At 35.7% G+C, this 24328-nt stretch overlaps 1 protein-coding gene across 5 annotated transcripts in view; it reads right to left on the bottom strand.

The window, feature by feature from the left end:
• Window positions 1–5801: 5801 nt before the first annotated feature.
• The window catches only part of LOC145664675 (uncharacterized), a 43969-nt gene continuing 25442 nt past the window's right edge, over window positions 5802–24328 (bottom strand). For all 5 annotated transcript variants that reach the window (XM_081731525.1, XM_081731529.1, XM_081731526.1 and 2 more), the window contains one exon: window positions 5802–22921. In XM_081731525.1, coding sequence (XP_081587651.1) covers window positions 22342–22921 — 580 coding nt within the window. In that variant the 3' untranslated portion in view covers window positions 5802–22341. The remainder of the gene's footprint in view (window positions 22922–24328) is intronic.

The following is a 24328-nucleotide window of genomic DNA, read 5'->3' as shown; positions in this document are numbered from 1 at the left end:
CGGAAACTAAGGCTTCCACCGGGTCCGGAGCGTCAGTTTAACAAACAATTCACGGTAAAAATACTACTACCCTCTTCACTTTTTTATCTGAAAAAATATTTTTTCATTATTTAAAGAGTGGAATCTGGCAATGTAGAAAACAAAGATTCTATATTGATCGAAAGGTAAAAACAACAATCGAACAAATAAAGTTTACTGAAAGTTGCAAATAAGAGTAAATACATTTTACCGAAAGTAATTGCTGGATATTAAAGACTACATAGGCTTAATAATAAGAACTAAATTATATTTACGATAATGACCTGTAACTAAAAAGTTTACACCCCCCACCTGTTAAGCAAAGGCATAAATCTGATACCAAAAACATTACATTTTGTTACTTTATATTGTAAGACTTTGGAGTTTTTGTGCATATAATTCCGCGATTAATAGATTATTACATTAAAGTTGTATCCATTTGGAGGGGTCCGGACCCCCCAGACCCTCCTTGGTGGGAGATGCAAATAACAAACGCTTATCCAAAAAAAAAAAATGACAGCTAACTGTAAAAATGTACTTTCTTTTTCTCTCAATCTATTTTTAAATATGTAGGAAATGAAAACAGCAAGTGAGGGGGAAATTCCACTCGTCCCCCTGCAAATCACAGACAGAAGAAAATATGAACTGCACTTAAAAATATTTGTAGTGGGGCTAAATGGGAATATTCCATTAACGAACATTGCGTGTTTTTCTCCATGTAAATGTTTCTTGATTAATAATAATAGACAACCTTCCGTCGAACAACTCTTGTCATTTAAGCATACATTTAATAACCATGATACGATGCTATCGAAAATGCCTCAATGAACTTGTAAGATTATCCTTATATAAATATTCATTCTTTCCTGTTAAAGTAAACAAAAAATACTATGTATACATTCACATAAATTTAGTTCTAAAAATTGTTAGAAACAAAACTAAGGAAGTTCTTTAGAATAAATATTTTTTTTGTTTAACTCAATAAGGAAAGTAGAATTATGACTACAATTTCAAGCATTTTATGATGCATTAATTGTAATTTGTGTTATTAGCTTATCGAGCCTACCCTACTTGTCGGATTACGCTTTGCCATTGGTATTAATGATATTCGGTATAAATTATATCCCAAAAATCATACAATATATTTTCTTAAGAAAGGATTTATGAATAAGATCTGTCCAAAAGGTATTCTTAAAAGTATTCTCCCTGAGCATCTACACATTTTTTCCACAGACTCTCCCATGCCCGGTACTCTCCTTCGAAGGCCTCGACGGAAAGCTGTTGTGTCCTGTAAATCTGTTGTCACAGCCGCGTGGATAGCCTCAATGCTGTGAAAACAGCGTCCTTTGAGTACTTTTTGGATCTTCGGGAACAAGAAGTCGACAGGAGCGAGGTCGGGACCATAGGATGCTGTGGTAGCGTTTCACGTTATGCTTCGCCAGGAACTCACGGACGCGCAAAGACATGTGGCTTGGCGCATTATTGTGATCAGCAGCCAAGTAGCAAGGATGTCTTTTCGCATGCGGATGACCCTTTCCGCAATCTTTCTAGGATACCCACGTAGTAGGCAGCAGTAACGATCTGTCCTTGAGATATAATCTCGTTGTGAACCACCTTACTATTCAATTTGAATTTGCTCATCCTCACATTCTTCTGTTTCGGGGACGCGGGGATGTGCCATTGGGCATTCTGGTCTTCTTCGTCTCTTTGTCGTATTGAAATGTCCACGTTTCATCACTGGGAATAACGTTGTTCAAATAATCCGTTTTATTTCCACACATTCCTTTAGTTCTCTCGTGATCAAAACTCGATTGGCCATTTGCTTGTCTGTCAACACTTTTTGGGACCAGCTTAGCACACACCTTTCGTAAGTTCAATTCTTCCATAATGATGCGGTGCTTAACGGTTCTCGAAATGTTCAGAGCGTCAGTTAATAGCCGTAAGCTTATTCGACAGTCAGCATTCAACACATCACGCACACGAGTCACATTTCATCAGTTCAGCTTATTGACGGTCGTCCAGAGCAGGAATCATCGTCCGTCTCTTCCAAATTCACCTTGAAGTTCTTCATCCCTCTCCTAACTTGCACATACGATAAAGCAGACGCCCTGTAAGCTTGTTTAAAAAGTTCGTGAACTTCTGCTGTATTTTCGTTGAGTTTTCTACAGAACTTGATCTCCCAACATTGTTCGAAAGTATCTGCTACGAGGGGATCTCAAAACAGAATTGCACTAAAACAGTTATCTAGATGTTACCGATGCTCGAACACTGGCGGTGCCAGGCTCGTAATAGTAGGGGGCAAGAAAAATTGTGGGGAGGCGAGGCAACCACACTTGTTTCGGTTTTATTATTATTATTATTATTATTATTATTATCCAATGCAATTTATTTCTGACTGAACAGCTTTATGCTTGTAGGTAGAAAATGAACTGCAGCACGTTTCTGGACACACTTTAATGTAAGCACAACACAGGAACATAAATAAACTTACAACAAATATTGAAAGAAGTATATCACACAAATACAGTAAACTAACGAGAGAAAAACGAATTCTGGGTTATTTGTTGTAAAATTAAAAAGACAAAAAATGCTTTAAAAACGTGGATTCAACGTTTAAGATAGAGTATTGCCATTTTTACGTATATAATAATAGTATCTCTTTTGTATTTTTCATTATTATGAGCTAAACATTTGGCCTTCTTCATGACACAACAAACAAATAATATAAAATATCGTCTATCGGATAGTGACGCTCAGGCTAAGCGTATTTTCTTACTGTGAGCGCCGTTTCCCAGCTAGGCCTACTTGTTATTAACACATATATATTTTACATTTAAATTTCGTTTGCTCCGTGGGCTACTAAATTATAATTAATTTTACAAAAGGTTTACGAGTTATGGTATAGAAAACACCAAATATGTAAAGTTGAAACTTGAGCAACCAGGATAAAATCAATGATTTTGACAGCAACACTAATGACTCCCAAATTTCAAGCTAAACAGGAAAGGAAACAGTCATCACGAAAGCAAAGAACGCAGGAAAAGGAGATAAATCAGAAAGGTATTCAATTAGGAGAAAGGAAGGGAATTCTGTTGAAGAGGAAGAACTGTCTTCGGTTCGAAAGTTCGTCCGACAGTCATGATGTTGCTTTTGCAGATCTATGTGATGATGAAAATGATACGGATGGTGTAATATGTGGAAAGTTTGGTTAAAAAAAAGAAAAAACGAGCTTTTAGAAGTGTGGAAATTGTCTGCAGTGGGCACACTTTGCGTGTAGTGCAGCTTCTAATATTCAAGAATATATTTGTGAATTTTGTGGTTACGGAGATGAATAAAATATTTCTCTTTGCTTCCATATAGCAGTCTGAGTTTTCCAGTATTATTTTGTGTTTGGTTATTTGAAAGAAAACTCAGGATTTTAACAAACTCCGTAATTAACATACCTTTGAGATTTTCTTTTGTAGCTATTTCTGAAGATTCCTTCAATGTTCATTTTTCATGTGAATATAATTGAAAACCTCTCACTACATAGGGGGGCGCGGTGGCTCAGTGGTAGAGCGTTTACCTCCGGTGCTTTGGGTCCCTGGTTCGATCTCAGCTCGCGCCGTGTGGACTTTGCGGTGGACAAACACCGTGCACGTGGGTTTTCTCGGGGTTCTCCCGTTTCCTCCCACTTTCTTCATTCCACCATTTCATTCATTTCTCATCATCACCGTCTCCTTTAGCCTAACCGGCATAACCGTGGGACGTAAAACTTTCATTTCATTTTTTTCATCTCACTACATAAAAGAGATTTTGAAATTACGTTTCTTCTCGTAATATCTTCTATAATGTCTGTTGTAGTGTTTAATTTAATTTGTATGTTCATAATAAATGTAGGTACAGAAAGATACGCTTCCTCTATAGCACAAGAAATGGTACTGATTTACTATTAGGATGGATACTGAGTGCCATTACCCTACCGGTAGGGCAATTGCGCTCAAACATACATTGTTACTTCTTGACGTTTGCGGAAATAACTATTAGGCAACAAAGTAACTGGCAAAAATGTACTAGAAACATTGATTTTTCAGACGCATCTTTCCTATTTTTATTATATTCCGTACAGTTTTTAAGCTTTTTAAACTTTCCCTTAAGTGGTCGCCATTCCCACATTTTCTCTTACTCATTCTAATTCTACTTTATAATTCTTTTCCTGTGAAATTTACCATAATTATACATTTCTCGATTATACACATAGTAGCAGTATTAAAAGTACCCTGCGAAATCATTATCAAATTATATTCCCACAACAAGACAGTTACAGATTTGCGACAATCATTTTGGACATGATTGTACTCGAAACAAGAAATAATATACATGCATTTCATAAAGACATGATATAGTATTATAAAAGCAATTACAGGTAAAGAAATATTAATGTCCACTACTGTGAGAGTTTTTCAGCTTTTATATAAGGTTCTGTTGATTGTAATGGCAAATATGAAAAGTATAAACTCACAACATATGTAACAAAACTGAAATGGATCGTAGCTAAGACAAAATTCTGCTTTTACGTACATCGGCGAATCTTTTTACAACTTTTTTGCAAATCCAAACTTCAGTAATTCGTTTTTCAATTGAAAGAATCATTAAAACATGGAAATACTCGGTGGTTAGCCATACTTAAAAGAGCTTAGTTGATTGTGGATCAGAACCAGCATTAAAGAATGCGATAATGAACAAAGGTAGCTTCTATATCTGTAAACATGTCAATTAACACCAATTTCAGTGTCATATAGATTTCAGTTGCAAATACTACAGCACAAGTTTGTGATCACCGGTTCTACATAGAAAAATGGGGGAGGAGGACGAGAAAAAATATTGTGGTGGCGGTCTTCCCCCCCGCCTCTGTGCTCGGAGCAGACTGACCTAGGGGCGCTGCAAAACTTGAAGATACTGCCAACCTAACTCAACACACTCGAACGTGCTACGACCTGTCAGGACGCGGCAAAAATATTTTGTTACTTCTGGGACACTTCTTGTATGCAGACTTTTTCCAAACTTCTAAAATAAGTTTCTTGTTTTGTATGTAAGTTTGACAGAATAAGAAGTAAAATTCCCTCATATTGCAAATATACGGATACGAAATAATTTTGCAAGATAAATTACGTTAAAAAAAATTAATTTTGACAGAACATAGCATGTAGAGGACTTCTCTTATTCCTTTGTGATTTTATTACCAAGATTAAAAGGGTGAGTTTTGACCCACTTCGGGATTAATATAAGACCTTTCCTTTTAAAAACTTAGTTTTAATGCAGTATAGTATATATTTCATATGATGCATTGAGTGATCCTCTCTGAATAGAGTTAAAATCAGTGAAAAAAAAGTAGTAGATTACCTCTTCTAGATTTTTCTAAAACTTCTAAGATAGTCTTCGTAAAAAGTATCCAATTTTGATACAATATTACGTACATTTTCTTTGAAGCTTTCTCAATGTTCCGTGTTTGGGTTTAAAGATATGAATGAGGAATGAATTTTCCTCTTAATATATTTGATGCGATTTGGCGTACCTTGGGATACCAATAATTGGATTCAAAGTCAATCGACAAAAAGTAAGTAAACTTCTTTCGTAAAATTATTCCATTTGTTGAAATATTTTGTAAATGTTTATTGAGGCTTACTCTGAATTATCAATGGTTAAGGATTAACGCCGGCCAAAAATGAGGAGTCACTCTACCTACTTCAACCTTGTGAGTTTCTAAAAATAATTTTGCACGATAGCTGTTGCGAAAACTATAATTCGATTTTGGTGTGATATGACGCATGTTTTTTTTTTCTTGGATTTTCGATCGTACCTACTGTTTGAAGTTGAATTGGGTCAAATAATGATGAAGTATATCTACCAGATTTAAATAGAATATTTTCGTAAAATACTTCTCTTGTAAAATATACAGCGTCTTTTGTTCGAGACTAGGGATTTACTTGCATAATTTGCGTTGAAATTAGTGAGAGGGAAGAAAGAGGATGACACACTCCTACAATGAACAACATAACAAGGACGCAGACTCTGAGAATGCTCCAGTGCTCCAATATTTGTACGGATGCACCATCACAAGAAAAAGTGAAGAAATATGAAAAAAGAGGAAAGAAATTAAGAAACAAGAAGGAAAGAGAAAGAAATAGAGGAAAACAAATTATAATATTTCGTCGTATCTCATTTCCATGGAGAAATTCCATCATATTTTCATAGAGTGGAAATGGTTACGGATATAAAGTTCTGACAGAGACATTACCAGAGATGAAACAACATAAAATTTTGAAATTGTGGCACTGAAAATCAAAAGTAAAAAATCCCTTTCATTGCAAGGTTTTATCGGCGAGGTGACGATTCCTTTTCAAATGACAAATTGAACGAGCATTTCTCTGTTCTATTTTTTACTTCAATTGTTTACACTTTCTGCTTATGTTACAAATGATCGTCGTTTAGCATGGCGTGATAAGAATCATGATGGAAGGTTGGAACCTCTCTGATTATGCCGCCATACTCTCATTCAAGAAAATACGAGGGACATACTGAAAGACGTGAGCAACAGTTTTTCACAACCTTAATCTTTATTTGTAAATGAAACCTAATATATCATCTCAAACTAGACCTTTCGTTTACTTTTCTACATAATCTCCGTTTTTTGCACACATTTTCCCATTGTTCTGCAAGTTTGAAAATACCCTTGCGATAGAATTCCGTTCCAGCTGCCCGTAGACACTGACGCACCACTTGCCGAATATCTTCCAGTGTCTCGTAGCGATGGTTTCGCATCTATTCCTTCAAAAAAACGTAAAGATGATAGTCAGAAGGTGCCATGTCGGGGCTGTAGAGAGGATATGGAAGTGTTTCCCACCCAAATCTCCTGCTCCATAGTGGCACATGCAGTATGCGAACGCGCATTATCCTGTTGAAGGATGATCTCTTCAGGACGTTTATCACTCAAGGCACGACGGAGCTTCAAAAGTGATTAGATATAGCGGGCAGAATTTATGGTTTGTCCAGGCTCAAGAAAGTCAACCAGAATGCAACCCTGTGCATTCCAGAAGACGCACTCCATAACTTTTCCTACCAATTGCACTGTCTTCGCTTTCTCCTTCGGTGAAGAATTCAAGTGGTTCCATTCCATACTCTGTCGTTTTGTTTCAGATTTACAATGATAGAACCAGCTTTCATCTCCAGTCGCAATACTCGTCAAAAAGTCATCATCTTCATGTCGAAATCTCTGAAGAAGGGTCTGGGTAATGGTTAGTCTCTGACGTTTGTGGTCTCGGTTAATAAACGTGGGACCCAACGGGCACTAACCTTCCGATAACCTAAACTGTGAATCATTTCTTGCACCGCACTATGTGCAACACCAAGTTTTTCAGCGATTTCGTTTACAGTAATACGCCTATCTCCCTCATCAACCCTTACCTTGTTGCGTTCCATGGAGGCAGTTCGAGGGCGCCCGCTGTGAGGCTCATCTTACATACTCTTGTTTCCATGCTTAACATGTTTCACTCACCTCCTAACACTGCTGGCACCCATGCACACATCTTAATAGGCACGCTGCAGTGTGCGGTGAATTTCAGAAACAGACTGGCTTTCTTTAACAAGAAATTCAATCACAGCATGCTGTCGAAACGGAACATCGCTGCCCGCCATTTTGGAAATCCTGCCTGTAGGCACGTGCTACCAACAAACTGCGTCAACGTCTGGAAACAGAAAAAAAAAGTTTGTGGATTGAGATGATATACTTGGTTTCACTTGCAACTAAATATTACGGTTGTGAAAACATATTGATCACCACTTTCAGTATTCCCCTCGTATATGTTCCTGTATAAAATAGAGAAGAAAAGGAAAACAAAAAACATGACTCACTGGTATAGCGCTTACCTTTGCTGCGCGGTATCCTTGGTTTGATCCCTGGCCTTGTGGTGGACAACATTACGCCCGTGTTTTTTTTATGTCCAATAATAATAATAATTGCAAAGGTTACAGCTGCGATACACTTTCGGTAATAGTTAAAAGATTAGAGTAGAGGTTATAGAACGGATACTTAGTTGATTGCAGAAAACCATTTCTCGACATCTACTACTGTTTCTACTTTATAGTGATCAAAGTTAAAACAGAATGCTCTTGATTCCTGACGTTTCCTGATTGAATAAATGGATAAAAGATATTTCTACCTACCTATTCTTAAAACGCGAAATCTATTGTACAAAAAATGCTTATCAATATCAATACATGGAAAGTAATTAAGAAATCTCTAAGAAAGTATTTTCTGAAGGAAATGTGAATCACAACACAGAAGATTTACAAATGACACATTCAGAAAAATACACAAGATTAAATAATTATTTAACTAAAACTGACACTTTTCTAGAAGAAAGATAAGGAACCATCCCTCCCTCGATGCTATAATACCGATACGTAGGCCTCGTTCTTGTTGTGTTTTTAAAAATATAAGCCGTGCACTCAAACGCTGATTTGTTTACTATTAACTTTATTCTTAAAGTAACTACTAATACAATGAATGTCGAAACTGATCCCTGTTTACTTTAATCTTTAATGTACCTATACGCAGTGCCGGTTCTAGACATTTCTTGAGTGTAAGTAAACAATACTTCGGCGCCCCGCATCTAAATAATAATAAAAGGGTAGAAAGTAGTAATGGAAAATAAATCTTTAAAAAAATTCTAGACTGCGCGGCAGAAACAGTATAAGTCAGAAATTGGCCAAAATGAGATAAGTCAAAATTGGAGGTCTATGTGTCACGCTCCACTTCCGGTTAACTTAGTATTAGCCAATTCTAAACGTCAGTTGAATAATCGCGCCTTGGCACTGTTAGTATAAGTGATTCATACTTATGCTTGGTAATATAAAAAAATGCCTCCTAAAAACCTGTTTTCTGACTTACGCTGTTCCTTCCGCGCAGTCTAGATTGTTATACTGCAAATTTCTTCGATATATGTAGTCTCCATGTGAATATTAACGAAAAAGGGCGAAATTATAACTAATTGACTGTGGATGAATACTGAACCAAGTTCCAATTTTAATAACATTTTTGTTATTAAATAAGCACAAGACAGAACTGAGATGTATTTTGACAAGCACAATTGAAATGTAAAAGTCGAAACAGAAAAAAAAAACCTCAGGAGCTCCAATTCTAACATTAATACAGGTTTGGTTTTGACAAAAATGTATGCTCTTATGCTTCATTGAAAGCATATTTACATATTATTTTTTAGTGATATGATTATGATACGATATCTTCTACTGATACAGTAATTAGCTTAATTTCCCATTTTCTTTGTAGTGAAAAGTCTACGCTATAAAGACACTTTTCTGGCTTTCAATTTGGCAAAATCTCTTATCATTGCATCCGTATCCATGTCATTGACTATGTCATTTTCAATGGTCATCAAAGATAATCCATTAATCGTTCTTGAAATACAGTTTTGTCTTCGATCAAGTAGCGGAACTTCAGAATCAGGGCTCCAGCAAAAATTTTTCTCATTGTCCCTTGGGCCTATAAAACGATTCAGTCCTTTCATGTCTCTTTCCAACATACATATTCGAAATCAGGTAATAAGAAATACAATGTAATACAAGTAGTGGCACACGCAAGACTTATCTTTTGGGTCTGAAGATTTTTCGGAGTAGCCTACAAAATGCAAATAATTTTGTGTATTTGTCCTCCTAAAATTGTGCTAATTTTCTTAAAAATTTAAAGTTCTGGGGGATGAAGACTCTCGGACCAATGTCTGTGCAACCCTGAACACAAAATAATCACAACTCTACTTTGCATTAACTGACCAAATGTTAAATATCGCTTCACCTGAATTTAATACGAGAGAATGGATTGATATTAATGGTTACATTATAATACGAGCATATGTATACGCTGCTGTGATTGATAACGAGAGCTCTGAAAAAAATTATGTTACTTATAATTCTGATGGCCTTTCGATTTCGATTACATTACTCTTTCGAGATATATACGTATATATTTCATGCAACTAATGGTATTGAAAGAAATTTTGAAATACATTAAATTTAACTCAGATCTGTAAATGAAGAGGCCGTATCCATTCCATTTTAATTTAACTAAGTTACTATAACCAAATAAAATCAACTTACAGTTCAAAAATTTGTCACCTTGCAGATGCTTCGTTAACAGTAACTGGTATTGCACGGTGGCTACTAAGTTTCATTTTCAAAATTCCAGTATATTTGCAGTATATTCAGTATAAATATCAGCAAAAATTCCAGTACCTAATATAATGATTTTTTAAAAGTTCTCTAAGTTTAAAACTTGAATAATCACACGCTTGGTGATTTCAGGTTTGTAATTGTTTCACCATTAAAATAATATTTTATTTTTAATAAATTTAGTTAGCCATGATTTTTTGAAATACGATGTTTTTTTTAAAGATTTTTAAAAGATCTCCCAACTCCCCTCACAGTCCTCCACTCTACACATTGCTTTAAATGTCTAATTACAAAATGCATACAACTCTTTCTTTGGAAAAATTTACAACTTCAATGGATACAAAATTGTTTCTAAGACTATTAAAACAATTACGAAAAAGTATTGTTGACGAATTCCATGATTCTTCCAGTATGTGAACGAAAATTCCAGTATAATTCAAGTATTTCCAGTATCGGTAGACACCCTGTATTGAAAACTCCCCCACCTCAACATTTACATAATTATTACTCGAAATTTTGCCCAGAAGTCGTAAGGCATCTTTTTCAAGTCGAAAGGCATTTCTTGCCTCTCATCAACTTTCCAGTTTTATAGCTTTCTTTTCCGATAAAATGGTCCATTTTTTTTCGTCGGCCATTATTATTACATGAAAAAAAAGTACTACTGAAAAGCGAAAACACACATCATTATAAATAAAAACACGACTCAGAATAGAAACGAAAATAATGACGAATGTCAAATGTATTAATAGACAACAAAGCGAGCATTAAGCAGTGGCCAGCGACGAAGACAGTGATATTGGGAACTCAAAATTTTCCTCAGAAATGATCAAAAAAAGTTCAACTTCTATCGCCCGTCTTTTCTCAATATTAGCTCCTCTTCCCCAACAAATGGACAACAAAGGCCTAGTCGCCTAGACTTCGATAATGTGTATTTTATTTACGATGACCTTTCTCAACCATTAACTGTGGTCATTGAACCGAAGCACTATGCGGAGACAGTTTATGACAAGGCGGAGCACCATTGGAGATATTTCTTTCCCCTGTGATAGTGCCACCTAATCCATAAGCTACACGTGCAGTTGACTTCCTTTTGTTTGTTGATCCATTCCCATTTGAAAGACATATTTGGCAGTGATATTCTCTAGCAAGGTTGCGGAAGGGTTGTTGGGAGGAGAATGAAGAGTGTGTTACATTTGTATTTTGTGCATATGATAGGGTTATGGAAACAATACCGCTATTTTTAGTCATACTGCCGTAGTTCGTAATATAACATCTATTTGAAAGCTAAATTTACCTACGTTTTATCTCATTCGTAAAATCTCTCTTTAAATAAATATTTTTTAAATTTCCCTGCGCCGCGGGAAATTTTCCTCAAATTAGCATTACTTGTAAGTATGACTCTGGCGCCAATTGATGTAAGAGTCCATTTTAGTTATAAAGTGGTATTTTACATCCAACCAAGCAAAGATTAAACTTTATAGTTCTTTTGATGTATTTTATTTGTACCTCAGTCTGTACAATATTTATTTGAAGCTATTTGGGAATGTTTTCATCACAACATTTTCTCTAATAAATATTCACATTTGAAACAAAATTCCTTTTCTAGTTTGCCGCTCTTTTCACCTCGCGCCTTCTGCGAACGCTTAGTTTGCAGGATTCTAGATCCGGCCCTGCTTATACGCGTCTGGGTAAATAGAATGCATATACACATGACAACCACTAAGGTTCAGACATTAACTCCCCAAACATTCCAATCTTGCACTTTAATCTTTGTAGCTTCTCGAACCTAATTATTCTTCAAATGATTGATATACTCTGAACACGAAGATATTTACCCGTTGAAACTTATAACAAAAACTCAGGCATATGGCTCAATTCTTCCAACTCAAGAAAGTTTTCATTACAAACAAACATGAATATAGTTTCACTCTTCAATTGTTTTTACTACAAAATAACACCTTGTGTGATAAAGCGTACGTAACACTTTGTCCGATTTTAACAATTGTATGATTACTTCTGTAACTTTTTCGTTTTATTTTGTTGAGTGCGCCCTGTTGAACTACCATTGTTGTGTGCCAATCTTTAGTTCCAATGATAGCTTTCAGCCTTAGAGATTTTTCGATTACACAAAAGGGCACATATGGAAACTAACGTGATGTCAATTCAAATAACATTTCTATAAATTTTGCCCTTGTCGATGTAACGTCGGTCCATACAATTGAAAAAAACTTGTTGATGAACGTTACCCTTACAGATTCGTAAAATTAATTTGATGGTTGAAAAAGGACCACTCCTGGACAGAAAGGACAGTTACGAAGCTTTATCATATTCTTGTTTCTTGCAGGTAATTCTGCATTTCTTAAACTTTTCAAAGAAAGCTACGTACTTAGCTGATAATCACCAGTACAGAAACAAGTAGAAATGTCATGTGAATACCTGTGAAGGAGTTTCACGTATATATGATGTTTTCTCAATATTGATACCAGAAGTCATAGTAGATTTCTATTAGTCCTGGTTTTAGCAGAAAGTTAAGAATGGACATTTGCCTCAATTAATTACAGAAAACCGCTTTCTTACTATTTATTATCGTTTGTACCATATAGCCATAAACAATTAAACAAGAAGTGGCTGATTTGTGCTACTTCTGCCACGAATACAGTGTTAAGACAGATGATACCAATTCTTAGAACACCAAATAGGCTAAAAACACTCTTTTGAATATCTCCTACTTTTTTTAGTTGATAGAGATAAATATTGAAATAACGTTGTAGAGGATTTCTGTGACTTCGGTTTTCGTAGATAGATAAGGATAAAGATGAAATGCACTCTTACGACGATTAATAAAATACAGGAAACCTCTTCTCGCTATCTATTACCATTGTATTTTTATAATGATCAACGTTAAGACCGGAAATGGCTAATTTCCATCTTTTACGATTTGAATATCACCTTCAGCGTTGAACTTGGTTGCTTTCTTTTACTTTACATCCTGGCAAAAATTAATATTGATCTATCAATTAGTCTAATATGGTCTAACCTAGTCGAATATAATTCTTGAAATTTTTGGCTAAACTGCAGAGATAGCAGAATGCTTTAAAAAATGGTGAAATGTAATGACTTTTCACAGCAGCTTCTGCTGTTGTTTTCAGATGTTAAAACTACACACCTAGAGGACATTTTATACCTTAAACGTCCACCCAGTCTCACAGTATTACTAAATAAATAAATAATAAACAAGTGTTTCGTTTCACAGTATGAAACTACAGTAGGCTTCCAAGTTATGGGAGCATACTCAAACTTCAAATAGTACAAACTTGAAACTACTTCAATACTCAAACTTGAAATAGTACATCTGTAACTACTATAATTTAATAAAATCAAAGATAGAAATTGTTCCTCCGACGCTGAATCTATATTGGAAAGCCTTTACTCTTTATGTCTTACTGTTTCTGTTCTATGGCGATAAAAACTGGAACTAGAAATGGTGAATTTTAATTTCTTCCGGATTCAATTGAGAGTTAAAGGATGAGATAGAACCTGCTGAATAGATTTTAAAAAACTGAATGTCGATATCTTTCACCGTTTTCGCCCTACTGAAATAAGTATTGAAACCGAGGTAGTACTAAATGTAAACCACCTCTGGTTTTAATAGTCTTTCGGGTTGTAATCGTGTGTTCTCTTAACACTCTGAGTCGCTTGCAGAAAACCGTGTATTGCTATACAAGCCTTTTCCTCATATCTATTCCGTCTATCAACACAAAACTTTGTAGTCATTTCTTATTCCCTATAGTATTTTTCGAGATACATTTGGATTGTGTTCTTTTACCCAGGACCACTCCAGAGGGGTCCAAAGTTGATGGAAGGGATTTCTGGAAGGAATTTTCCCCCCATTCTCTCAATTTTTCCTGTTCAGGTTCGTTATGGGCCTCAATACATAGCATTTCTGGAAAGCTTGTTTCATGCTGAAGAGAATGAACTATAAACTATGATTTTCCAATGAACAGTGTTGATGCAATAGGTATTTTACTGCGAATCTACGATTTTCTTTATACTGTAAAAGTTAATGGGCCCCAGCAACTTACTCCGTTATCCATGGCACCTATTTTTTTGTGCATGAACGTATCTTCGTTATTTATCGAATGAACTAGGTTTGATTCGGATGTCCGGATAACAGGTTCATGTCCGTTCCTTGTTAGCTAACTACCATTAAATGTTTCAGTTTGAATTTAGTTACCTGCAAATGATGGCAGAATCTTCGAATATTATGGTATTGTGTTATGCCCAATTCATTTATTGAAATTCTGAACCGTATAATACACACACAGAAAATGAAAAAGCAAAAAAGTCAGGTTTGAATTTTGACTACGTTGGAAAAAGAAGCATATTTTGGCAATATCCTAGTTCAGAAGCCCATGTATGAATTAATTGTGTACTTCTTTCATCAAGAAATCCATCCCAGTACCTCATGAATTATATCTCTTGCGAAGAACTGCGTACTGGGTGCAAATTCACTTAAGAAGGGCTTAACCGTTCTGAGTGTAAATATAACAAGCGATCATATACCGTATAAACGACAGTGAAAGAAACACCAACCAAACTGTCTTAGGTGAATCTAGGACAAAATCCCCCTGGACATAATCCCCGCTGGAAATAATTTCCCCCGGTCATAATCCCCCTTGAGCGAACATAATTCCCCTTACATTTACTAGATTAAAAATAAATCTTACTTGGACAAAACCTGAGCATAGCGCAAATAAACTAATTGCAAGAAGTAGTTTTACACAATTTATTATATAAGCAAATGGCAATCAAAAATATAAAATTCAATTGTGTTATTTCGCTTACCTTAAAAGTCGAAGACAAAACTAACTTTCTTTTAGATGAGGAATGTCAGGCATCCTGATATACCAGAAATATTGGAGCTTTTAAAAATACTTGACCATTTTTGAAACAGACTAAATTAATTTTCAGAGCCTGTCAAATAAATACTCAGGTTGCAAGGTACGTCTTGCGACCTTGCTGATATTAGATTCAAATATAGATGATATAATTTAAATATTGCTCTATTTAATAATTGTTTATTTTTAAGTTAGAAATCCAGGGCTGGAGTATATTAATTTATTGGTATATATATCTATTCATTTGTTTTATTATTATTAGTGTAAGGAAATATTTAATCAATTTATGTTGTATATTTATGTATATATATATTAGAGCATCATCCCCTATTATTTAAGAATTAACCATATTATTATTTACAGTTTAGCTAGTTCTATCGTTGCTTTTCTCCATGCTAACTTTTTCTCTTAGAAGCCTGTCGAGAAGACTAGCTGCTAAATCCATTGTATTTCAGTCTCCCTTACTGGGAATTTTCCATTCTAGAAGTTGGCGCTAAAAAACTTTCTAAAGAATTTTTGTTGCTATTTTTTTAGCAGGTCAAAACGTATAAAAAGGCTGCCTCCCCTATCTTCGTCGCTGTGCGTTTTGAGGATTCCTGAATGTAGGATCTTGGCCAGCCATTCCGCTGCACTGGAAGTGAATAGTGCAGTTTGGAGAGAGTCCCCTCTAGTTTAGTTACTGTATGTAGACAGAATAGTGATTCTACTACATTACAGATGCCCGCTTAAGCAATTGAGCTTTGGCCGTGAGGTAGGATATACAAATGATTGGTATTTAGGAAATAAGTTGTTATTTTTAGATGCTTAATCCTACGCCTATAACAGAGGCTATTGCATTACTATTGCTTGTTTAGAATGGGAGTATATAAGCTTCCTAAGGGTCTATGGCGGAGGTGAGTGACGCACGTATAGACTCGAGGTTTTGGTTCCGTCCTAGTGGTGGAGGAACATTTATTTTGAAATCCAAATGCGTTTGGGTTCGATCCCTGCTTATGTAATTATAGCATATTTAGGTGCTGTAAGAGATTAGAGATTTCTCACTGCAACTTTCATTTAAGAGAGTGTTAGAGTGAGTATTTAACCAAATTCCTTTATTTCCTTGAGTGTAAGGAAATTTAGATAAAGCCGTGAGTAGAGGCTGACATCCTATCCCTAATACCAACCTATCCTATAAAATTAAATGCTTAAGCTAGATAGAATCCTTTTGTGGACTTAACTTGGAGTCCCAGAGACAGGTTTAGGCCAGACGGTGACCTTTGAGTCAAGGTCCCGTCTTTAAAAGTAAGGAGTACGGTCCAGGAGTAACTGAATTCTGTAAACCGTATTTCCACAGGTCCCTGCTATAATAGAGAGTAATTTGATTAATAAGGAAATTAGGATTTCTAGAGTTTGGATTAAATACTTCCTTTCTCCATTAGTTATTGGGGAAGGGTAAGAAGGAAGATAGAGTGCATATAGGGCGGAGTGGCGTCCTGAGTTAAAGCTAGTAACCTACCTTTTAATTAGAGTCTTCTATTTGTAAATAAACGATTAATCTCCTATTTAATTTCTCGAAATTTCATTTAATATTCTTTGATATGAGCCAAATACCCTAGACATTACGAGCAACTAATTTGTAAGGACGTAGATAGGAAGTTATGAATATTTAGAGAGTTGTTAGTTGTTATCATACATACTTGGAAGATTATTAGCTTAAGAGATAAGAATAGGACTTTTTTTCTTCCAAAAGTGGGAAATTCTCGTCCGGAATAGAAATTAAATGAAACCGAGAAACAGACGTAGGAGGAAAATGGAGAACGTAATTGAATTAGACTTGTTAAAATCCGCTTTAGGGATAGATTCGGATGTTGATCTAGGAATGGACCAAATAGTAGAGGAAATACGTAAGCTTAGAGAGGGGAATCAAGAAAATAATGAGCACAGAAATTGTAAATGTAGTAATTTGGATGAAATAAAACTACTGTTACCGAAGTTCTCAGGACAAGTATCGGAGAATCCATTCGATTTCCTCGATGAATTGACAGTTTTTGCCAAGAGCAAAAATATGACAATGAATGAATTGCTAGAGAAAGTTATTCCAAATGCCTTAGTTTCTGACGCCCGTAAATGGTTTAATTTCAAGTCGAAATTTACAGATTTTACTGCATTTAGGCATAGTCTACTGCAGGAATATTTTAGCTTTAATTATGAAAGCGAAATAGAAGCTCAATTGGCGACACGAATTCAGAGACGGGACGAATCGTTCTCAAGATTTATTAGAGAAATGGCATTGCTTTTCTCTCGTATGAAAAATCCAGTCGAGGAAGTTGAACAGATAGTCAAGATTGTAAGTAAAGCACACCCTAAGTATAAACAATTTCTTCATGATAGGAAATTTGCTAACTTAAGGGAGTTGGAAGAATACGCCTTGAAAATTCAAGCGTATTTATTAGAAGATTATAACTATGCTAAGCAGCATAGCGCAGGGAAGGAAGAAAGTATCCAATTGGCTGCAGTGAGTAGTAGAGAGATAGGCACTGAGTCAGTCCCCCCGATTAGGCCGCCGGCATTAAATCCAGCATATTTTAGCAGGCAAACAAATGAAAAGGGAGAAAGTAAAAAAGAGGGACCAAGTAAGGCTGAAATTAAATGTCATGCGTGTAGAGGTTTTGGGCACAAAATCTATGTTTGCCCCAGCAAGAAAAAGGTTGAGAACCACGGGAAAATATTGCAGCTACGGTCACTAGATTTCCTAGAAAACTTGCTTGAGGGAAAATGCACCTTCTTATCTTTTTGGGAAATTTTACGGACAGATTAAAGACTGTTACTTGGACAGTGGATTATTTATTTCATTAATTGATAGTAAGACCGCGAAAAAATGGATAGAGAAAGGAGCAAAGTCGGAAAAAGTAAATGAAAAGATTTTGTAAGCTACAGGTGAAGCTAGCTGCAGTCTTGTGGTTATGCCAACTTTTTTCATAAAAAGGAGGAAATTTACGCATAAATTCTATGCTCTTTCTCACGCTTCTATTGAATTAGTGCTTGGTGCTGATTTTCTATCAGAAGCAAAGATAGATCTTTACCTTGCGAAAAATTCATGGTGCTTTAGCGATGAGTCGTTTCTTACGAGATTCGTAATTCCAGAGGATCGAGAGAGAACTTCAAAAAGTTTGTCAACATCAATGAGGGATAACGGTACTCTTTGTAAAGAGGGAAACGATGATGCGTCAGGCAAAAGAAAGAATTCTTTTTTATTGCATCGAAAGCAAAAAAGGAATCTCAAGGGTGGAGAACAGAGCCACTAATAAAAGCGACAATATTAAATAGAGAGGTATTCTTGTTTTGCGACTCTGGCAGCCTACTGAGCTTTGTTGACGAAAATGAAGCAAATTTGTGGAGAGAGAGAGGGGCGAAGTTTAAGAAAGATCCATTGTATTTAAGTCTAGCGAGTGGGTCAACGACTTCCTTAGAGAGTGTGCTCGTAGAAGTTGAATTTTACGGCCATAAAATTAGGCAACGGTTCCACGTGGTATCTTCTCTTCTCAAACCCTTGATTGCAGGAAGAGATTGCCTGGCGAGGGCAAAGATTGTTTTGTGTACATCGCTCCGAGGATGGTGTATTGAGAGCGGAGGGATGGCAGTATGCGAGTATGACAAACCTCATAAAAGTAGAGGGGAGGGAAATGTCCCTTGTGCGGCCATTGAGAATGCCCCCAGCCAACTTACAGAAAAGATGTTAAACAATGTTAGTTTAGACCCACAGAGAAAAAATAAAATGAGAAATATTTTGGAAAAATGTAAGAACGTTTTTTCAGACAAACCAGGAGTTACATATTTAATGAAACATCATATAAATATTAAAAACCCCAAACCCTTTTCCTGTCGGCTTAGACCTATGTCTATAGAGAAAAGGCAGATTATGGAGAAAGTGTTAGATCAAATAGAAAAAGATAGAATTATTAAAAAGGCAAGTACTCCGTACGTAAGCTGCCCGATTTTGCATAAGAAAAAGGATGGTAGTTTCAAGGTCATATTAGACAGTCGAAAAGTTAACGAACTAACAGAGAAGGAAAAAGTAGGTTTGCCAAGTATAATGGAAGCCCTAACTCGCTTAGGGAAGATGAATTTCTATGCATGTTTTGATTTATCATATGTTTTTGCTCAGATTGAATTAGATGAAGAAAGTCAACCGTATACAGATTTTATAACTCATTTGGGCACGTATCAGTTCATTAGAGGAGTTTATGGATTATGTAATTACCCATTTGCTTTAGCCAGGTTAATGCAAATGGTTTTAAAGGAACTATATTATACTAAGGTCATCTCATTCTATGATGATATAGTGGTGGGCGGTCAAACACCTGATGAGTTAATTGAAACTCTTGAAGAAACGTTGAAGAGAATTAGCGATGCAGGACTTACCCTTAACCCGGATAAAGCAGTTCTTTTTACGCAGAAAATAGAATTTCTGGGATATACTATTACTCCCGGTAGAATAACATGCACTCCGGAGAAATTAAAGATGGCGCAGCAAATTACTAGGCCGAACAATGTAAAACAGCTTCAAGCGATCTTGGGATTTTTCCAGTTTTTTCACTTTCGGATACCAAATATGGCTATGATAGTTTCACCGCTTACAGATTTGTTGAAGCGAGATGCAAAATTTAAATGGGAAGAGAAGCACGAGAAAGCGATATTGAAACTAAAGGAGGAATTAGCCAAAGATCCTGAAATACTTCTACCGAAGTTAGATGATCCGTTCTACTTATATGTGGACGGAAGCTCGGTGGCTACTGGGTACACCCTCTGCCAAAAGGATGATAAGGGCCGTTTAGCAGTAGTAGCGTATGGATCTAGAAAGTTATCTCCCACTCAGAGTAAATATAGTTCTACGTATCTAGAGTTTTTATCCATTGTTATTGCACTTGAGAAGTTCGATTAATATTTATTACATGCTCCTGTCATTTATGTATATACAGATCATAGACCGATTTTATCACTGATAAAATCTATGAAAGTCGCAGCGCTTGTACAGAGGTGGTTAACAAGAATAATGAGATTTCCAGTTGTGCTGAGATTTCAGCAAGGAAAGACAAATCCCGTAGATTTTCTGTCTCGTCTCGAAAAGTCGCACACTGAAGGTCCAGAGTTTGAGGGGAGCAACGAGGCTAATGAATTATTACCGTTAGAAGCTGAAAACGATTCTGGTTTTCTAAAGATAGAGACAAGCGAAGGAAAAGTAGTAGACGTTCAGGAGCTACCAACGTCTGAGGTTTTACTCATTGATTATAATAGTTTTAAGGAAGTAAACCTATTAAAGAAACAAATGAAGGAAAAGAAGAGAAGAAAGAACTTAGTCGTGAGCAAAGTAAGAAAGTTTTCTCTAGAAGAAAAGAGAGAAATGCTATCAGAATTACCTTACTGCATGTTAGTAGAAGAAGAGGAAGAAAATAATTATGCAGACTTCTCGCAAATCAGAGATTTAGATAAACTTAGAGAAAATCAAAATGGAGATTCTTTTATTTCGAAATTCATTGCTTTTTTAAAGGGAGATAAGGTGTCAGTTTCAAGTAAGCTGAAACAAAAATTTTAGAGACTGAAGAGAAATTGTTTTATAGACGAGAATGGAATTCTGAAAAGAAGATTGAGAGTAAATGATGAAGTTAGGGATGTGATTTGGATCCCAAACTCATTGAGGGCAACTCTCTGTGTGATGGCTCATATAATTAATGAATCAGGTCATCCTTCGTGGATAGAAACGCTAAGAAAGTTGCGGGAAGCTTACTTCTGGCCAAGTATGCGTGACGATGTACGAAATTTTTGCAAAGCTTGTGTTCCCTGTAGTTTATACAAAGAAAATACTAATACTAAGTATGGGTTTATGGAATCTTCATTAGCTGTTAGGCCTAACCAGATCTTGTATGTCGATAATTTTGGATCCTTAGTGCCGAGTAAAATAGGAGGATATAGATATGGATTAGTCCTTGTTGATGGATTTTCAAGATTGGTAAAGAATTATCTTGTCAGAAGACTTACTGCAAAGACAATGGTAGACTGTCTTTTAACTTTTTTCTCGGAGTTTGGACCTTATTCTCAGATATCTAGTGACAATCACTCAATATTTTCAGGAAAATTGTGGAGAGAAACAATGAGTCTGCTTAAGATAAGATGTCATTTTATTAGCGCTTATAGGCGAAAGGGAAATAAAAGCGAAAAAATGATAAAAGATGTAAAGACAATGCTCGGCATGTATACTAACAAGCATGAAAATTGGGCGAGAGATATTAAACTTATTGAATTTGCAATAAATTCCAGAGTTTGTTCGGCTACGGGATACAGCCCAGCATTTCTATTCTTTGGAAGGTCTTTTAAACACCCGTTATATGAAACCCAAGAAGAGAGAGAAGTTCAAGAGGAGCTAGATTATTGTAAATATGTTCGGGAAATCCAACTGAGAATGGAGACTGCTTACAAACGCGCGAATGAGGTACAGAGACGAAAACATGCTGACAGAAAACAAATTTACAAGAGGTCGACGACCGAATCCATTGAAACCCGGTCAGATGGTATGGTGGCGGATAATACGGCTTTCTTCACCCACTAATAAAGTGAGTGCAGGCCTCTTACCGAGATACAGCGGTCCTTGGAAGATCAAAAAGCAGTTAGCTGCAAATACTTATATAATTCGGAATCAAGACAGTGGTAGATAAAAGCTTATATTTTTAATTTTTAAGGGTCTAAAGGGGGATGAAGAAATTCTCCATCTTATTTAAATGGATGTTTTTGTACCTGTAATCTCATATTGTAGGCACTTAGAATTAAAAAAAAAAACCTTGAAATTTGGTATGATTGTAAGTTGTCTATAGAATTATTTAGTAAAATCACTAAAAAAATTTCCAGTGTGTTCAAAATCGCCAACACGATTCAAACAGGCTCAAAACAGAAACGATGTCCTGTTTTGTCACATCTCGAACGTATTAGCAGTTCCACCTGAGTGAGAGAATATGTACTCAGCTAGAATGGCCACAGTTGAACTCTTTTCTAGCACTTCATATATGAGGTTGGGAAATATAAGTCAAAAAGAGTTTACTAAAGATATCTGTTGACATATCCCTCTTCTGAACACTGCCTAGTTACTTTTCTCATTTCGATCTATTAATATATTTCTGTACATGCACAATTTGGCTCAGCCGTTTCAAGCCTATTCATCACAATAAGATTTTCAAGATTTATGAGTAGTTTTATGGTGCACTAAATGATGTTTACGGCGAAATCTCTTACCACACTGTCCGCAAATATGAGGTTTTTCTCCTGTATGTATTAGCGTATGCCACTCTAATGTCGATTTCCGACTAAATTGCTTACCGCATAACTCGCAAGTTTGAGACTTTTCACCCGTATGTGTCAACATGTGCCTTGATAAATTAGTTTTCTTAGTAAATCGCTTCCCGCACTCGCGACATAAATGCGGTTTATCACCAGTATGAGTTAGTATGTGCTGAACCATGGTCGACTTATGAGTAAATTCCTTGCCACATCTCTCGCAAATATGAGGTTTTTCACCTGTATGAGTTAACATGTGTGCCTTCAAATTTTTACTGTAATTGAATCCCCTTCCACATTCTTGGCATGTATGAGGTTTTTCATTTGTATGCATTAGGACGTGTTTAACTAAATGAGTTTTGTAACCAAATTTCTTACCACATTCCTCACAAGTATAACTTTTCTCATGGTTACGGGGCAATATTTCGTTTTCTGAACTAGCTATACTGTTAGTTCCAAAAGAAGCATGTTCCTTTAACCTGAAATTGACATTAATTTGAATATTATAGGGAACAATGGCTACACCTGACTCACTTTTATCATTACTTAAAAATTACAACTTATTCTGATACACCTTGTTTGCATCTCAAAATATTTCATTCATTCATAGATATGCAGTTGTGTTGAAGACATACATTGTTTATCTATTATGTAAGGCATGTTGTAAATGAAACCCGAGAATTATCGATAAAATTTCCCATCTGTACCACTGATTTACGTGGGAAAATCACTGAATTGTTTATTTTGATTTATTTAATTGCTAGTGTTTATTTTACTTCTATCATAGACCTGAAGTTAGTTAAAAGAACTTAAATCAGTAATAAGCTGGTTACAGTGAAGCACAATTTAAAAATGAAATCTTTAAGTTTTACGTCCCACGGTTATGCCGGTTACGCTAAAGGAGACGGTGATGATGAGAGATGAGTGAAATGATGAAATGAAGAAAGTGGGAGGAAACGGAAGAACCCCGAGAAAACATCTTTTAATAAGCCAAAACAAAACATTTTTAAATAAGATATACAAGAATTTTAGATAATCAACGTAAATAAATTGTGCAGTGTACAAGATTTGTATGGATACAATATTTATTTTATACACACACACATATATATATATATATATATACGGGCTGAATCATTTATTCTCATAAGCCGTTGTAAATTTTAAACTAATGGACAGAAAGCTGAAACATTGTACCATGCAAACACCGGTAAAGCGCCACTGATGTACTCCCTGTGACAAGGTTAATAGTATTGCGAACTCAAATTAAAGTCGTAGTCTCTCAAATGGCACTACGTCAGGGTATTATATATTCCAAATCTAGTTGTAAGAAAAATTTACAATAGTGCACTTATTACTCAATGTTGGAAACTAAGGACGCTCAAGTATCACAAACATCGAAAAATCACCAAAGTTTGGAGGGTTCTACAATGATAATGCGCAAGTGAGTTGGTCGGGGTAATACACACACAAAGCACACTAATGTCGAATATCATCATCGTATATGTATCTCGAACATGTAGAAATGAGATTACAAGAAACTGAATATCTGACTTTTTCAGAAGGATTTAACTTCGAAAGAGTACTTAGGTACATATTTAGGGTTATCATATTTCAAAAATGAAAATCCGAGAATCTTTTAAATGCTTAAAATGAAAACATTGTTATGTACTAATTTACTTTCCGCCATTAGAGTGAGTTGTTCAAGTATTACAGAATCACACTTTCCGTCGTTTTAGATCTTCCTAGATAACCAAATGTAAGCAAAGGATTTTACCCCCTCCCCCTGCTAAGCAATCCTTTTTTAATTTCTCGGTATCTGTTATGGTTTGTAGCTTTCAGAGTCCGTTTCAGCTTATTGAAGGTATTATGTTTCCATTCACATG

This window comes from Thermobia domestica, chromosome 11, assembly GCF_964235325.1.
Source record: "Thermobia domestica chromosome 11, izTheDome1.hap1.1, whole genome shotgun sequence".
Classification (NCBI taxonomy): Eukaryota; Metazoa; Arthropoda; class Insecta; order Zygentoma; family Lepismatidae; genus Thermobia; species Thermobia domestica.
This window is presented reverse-complemented; position numbering and strand designations above follow the sequence as displayed.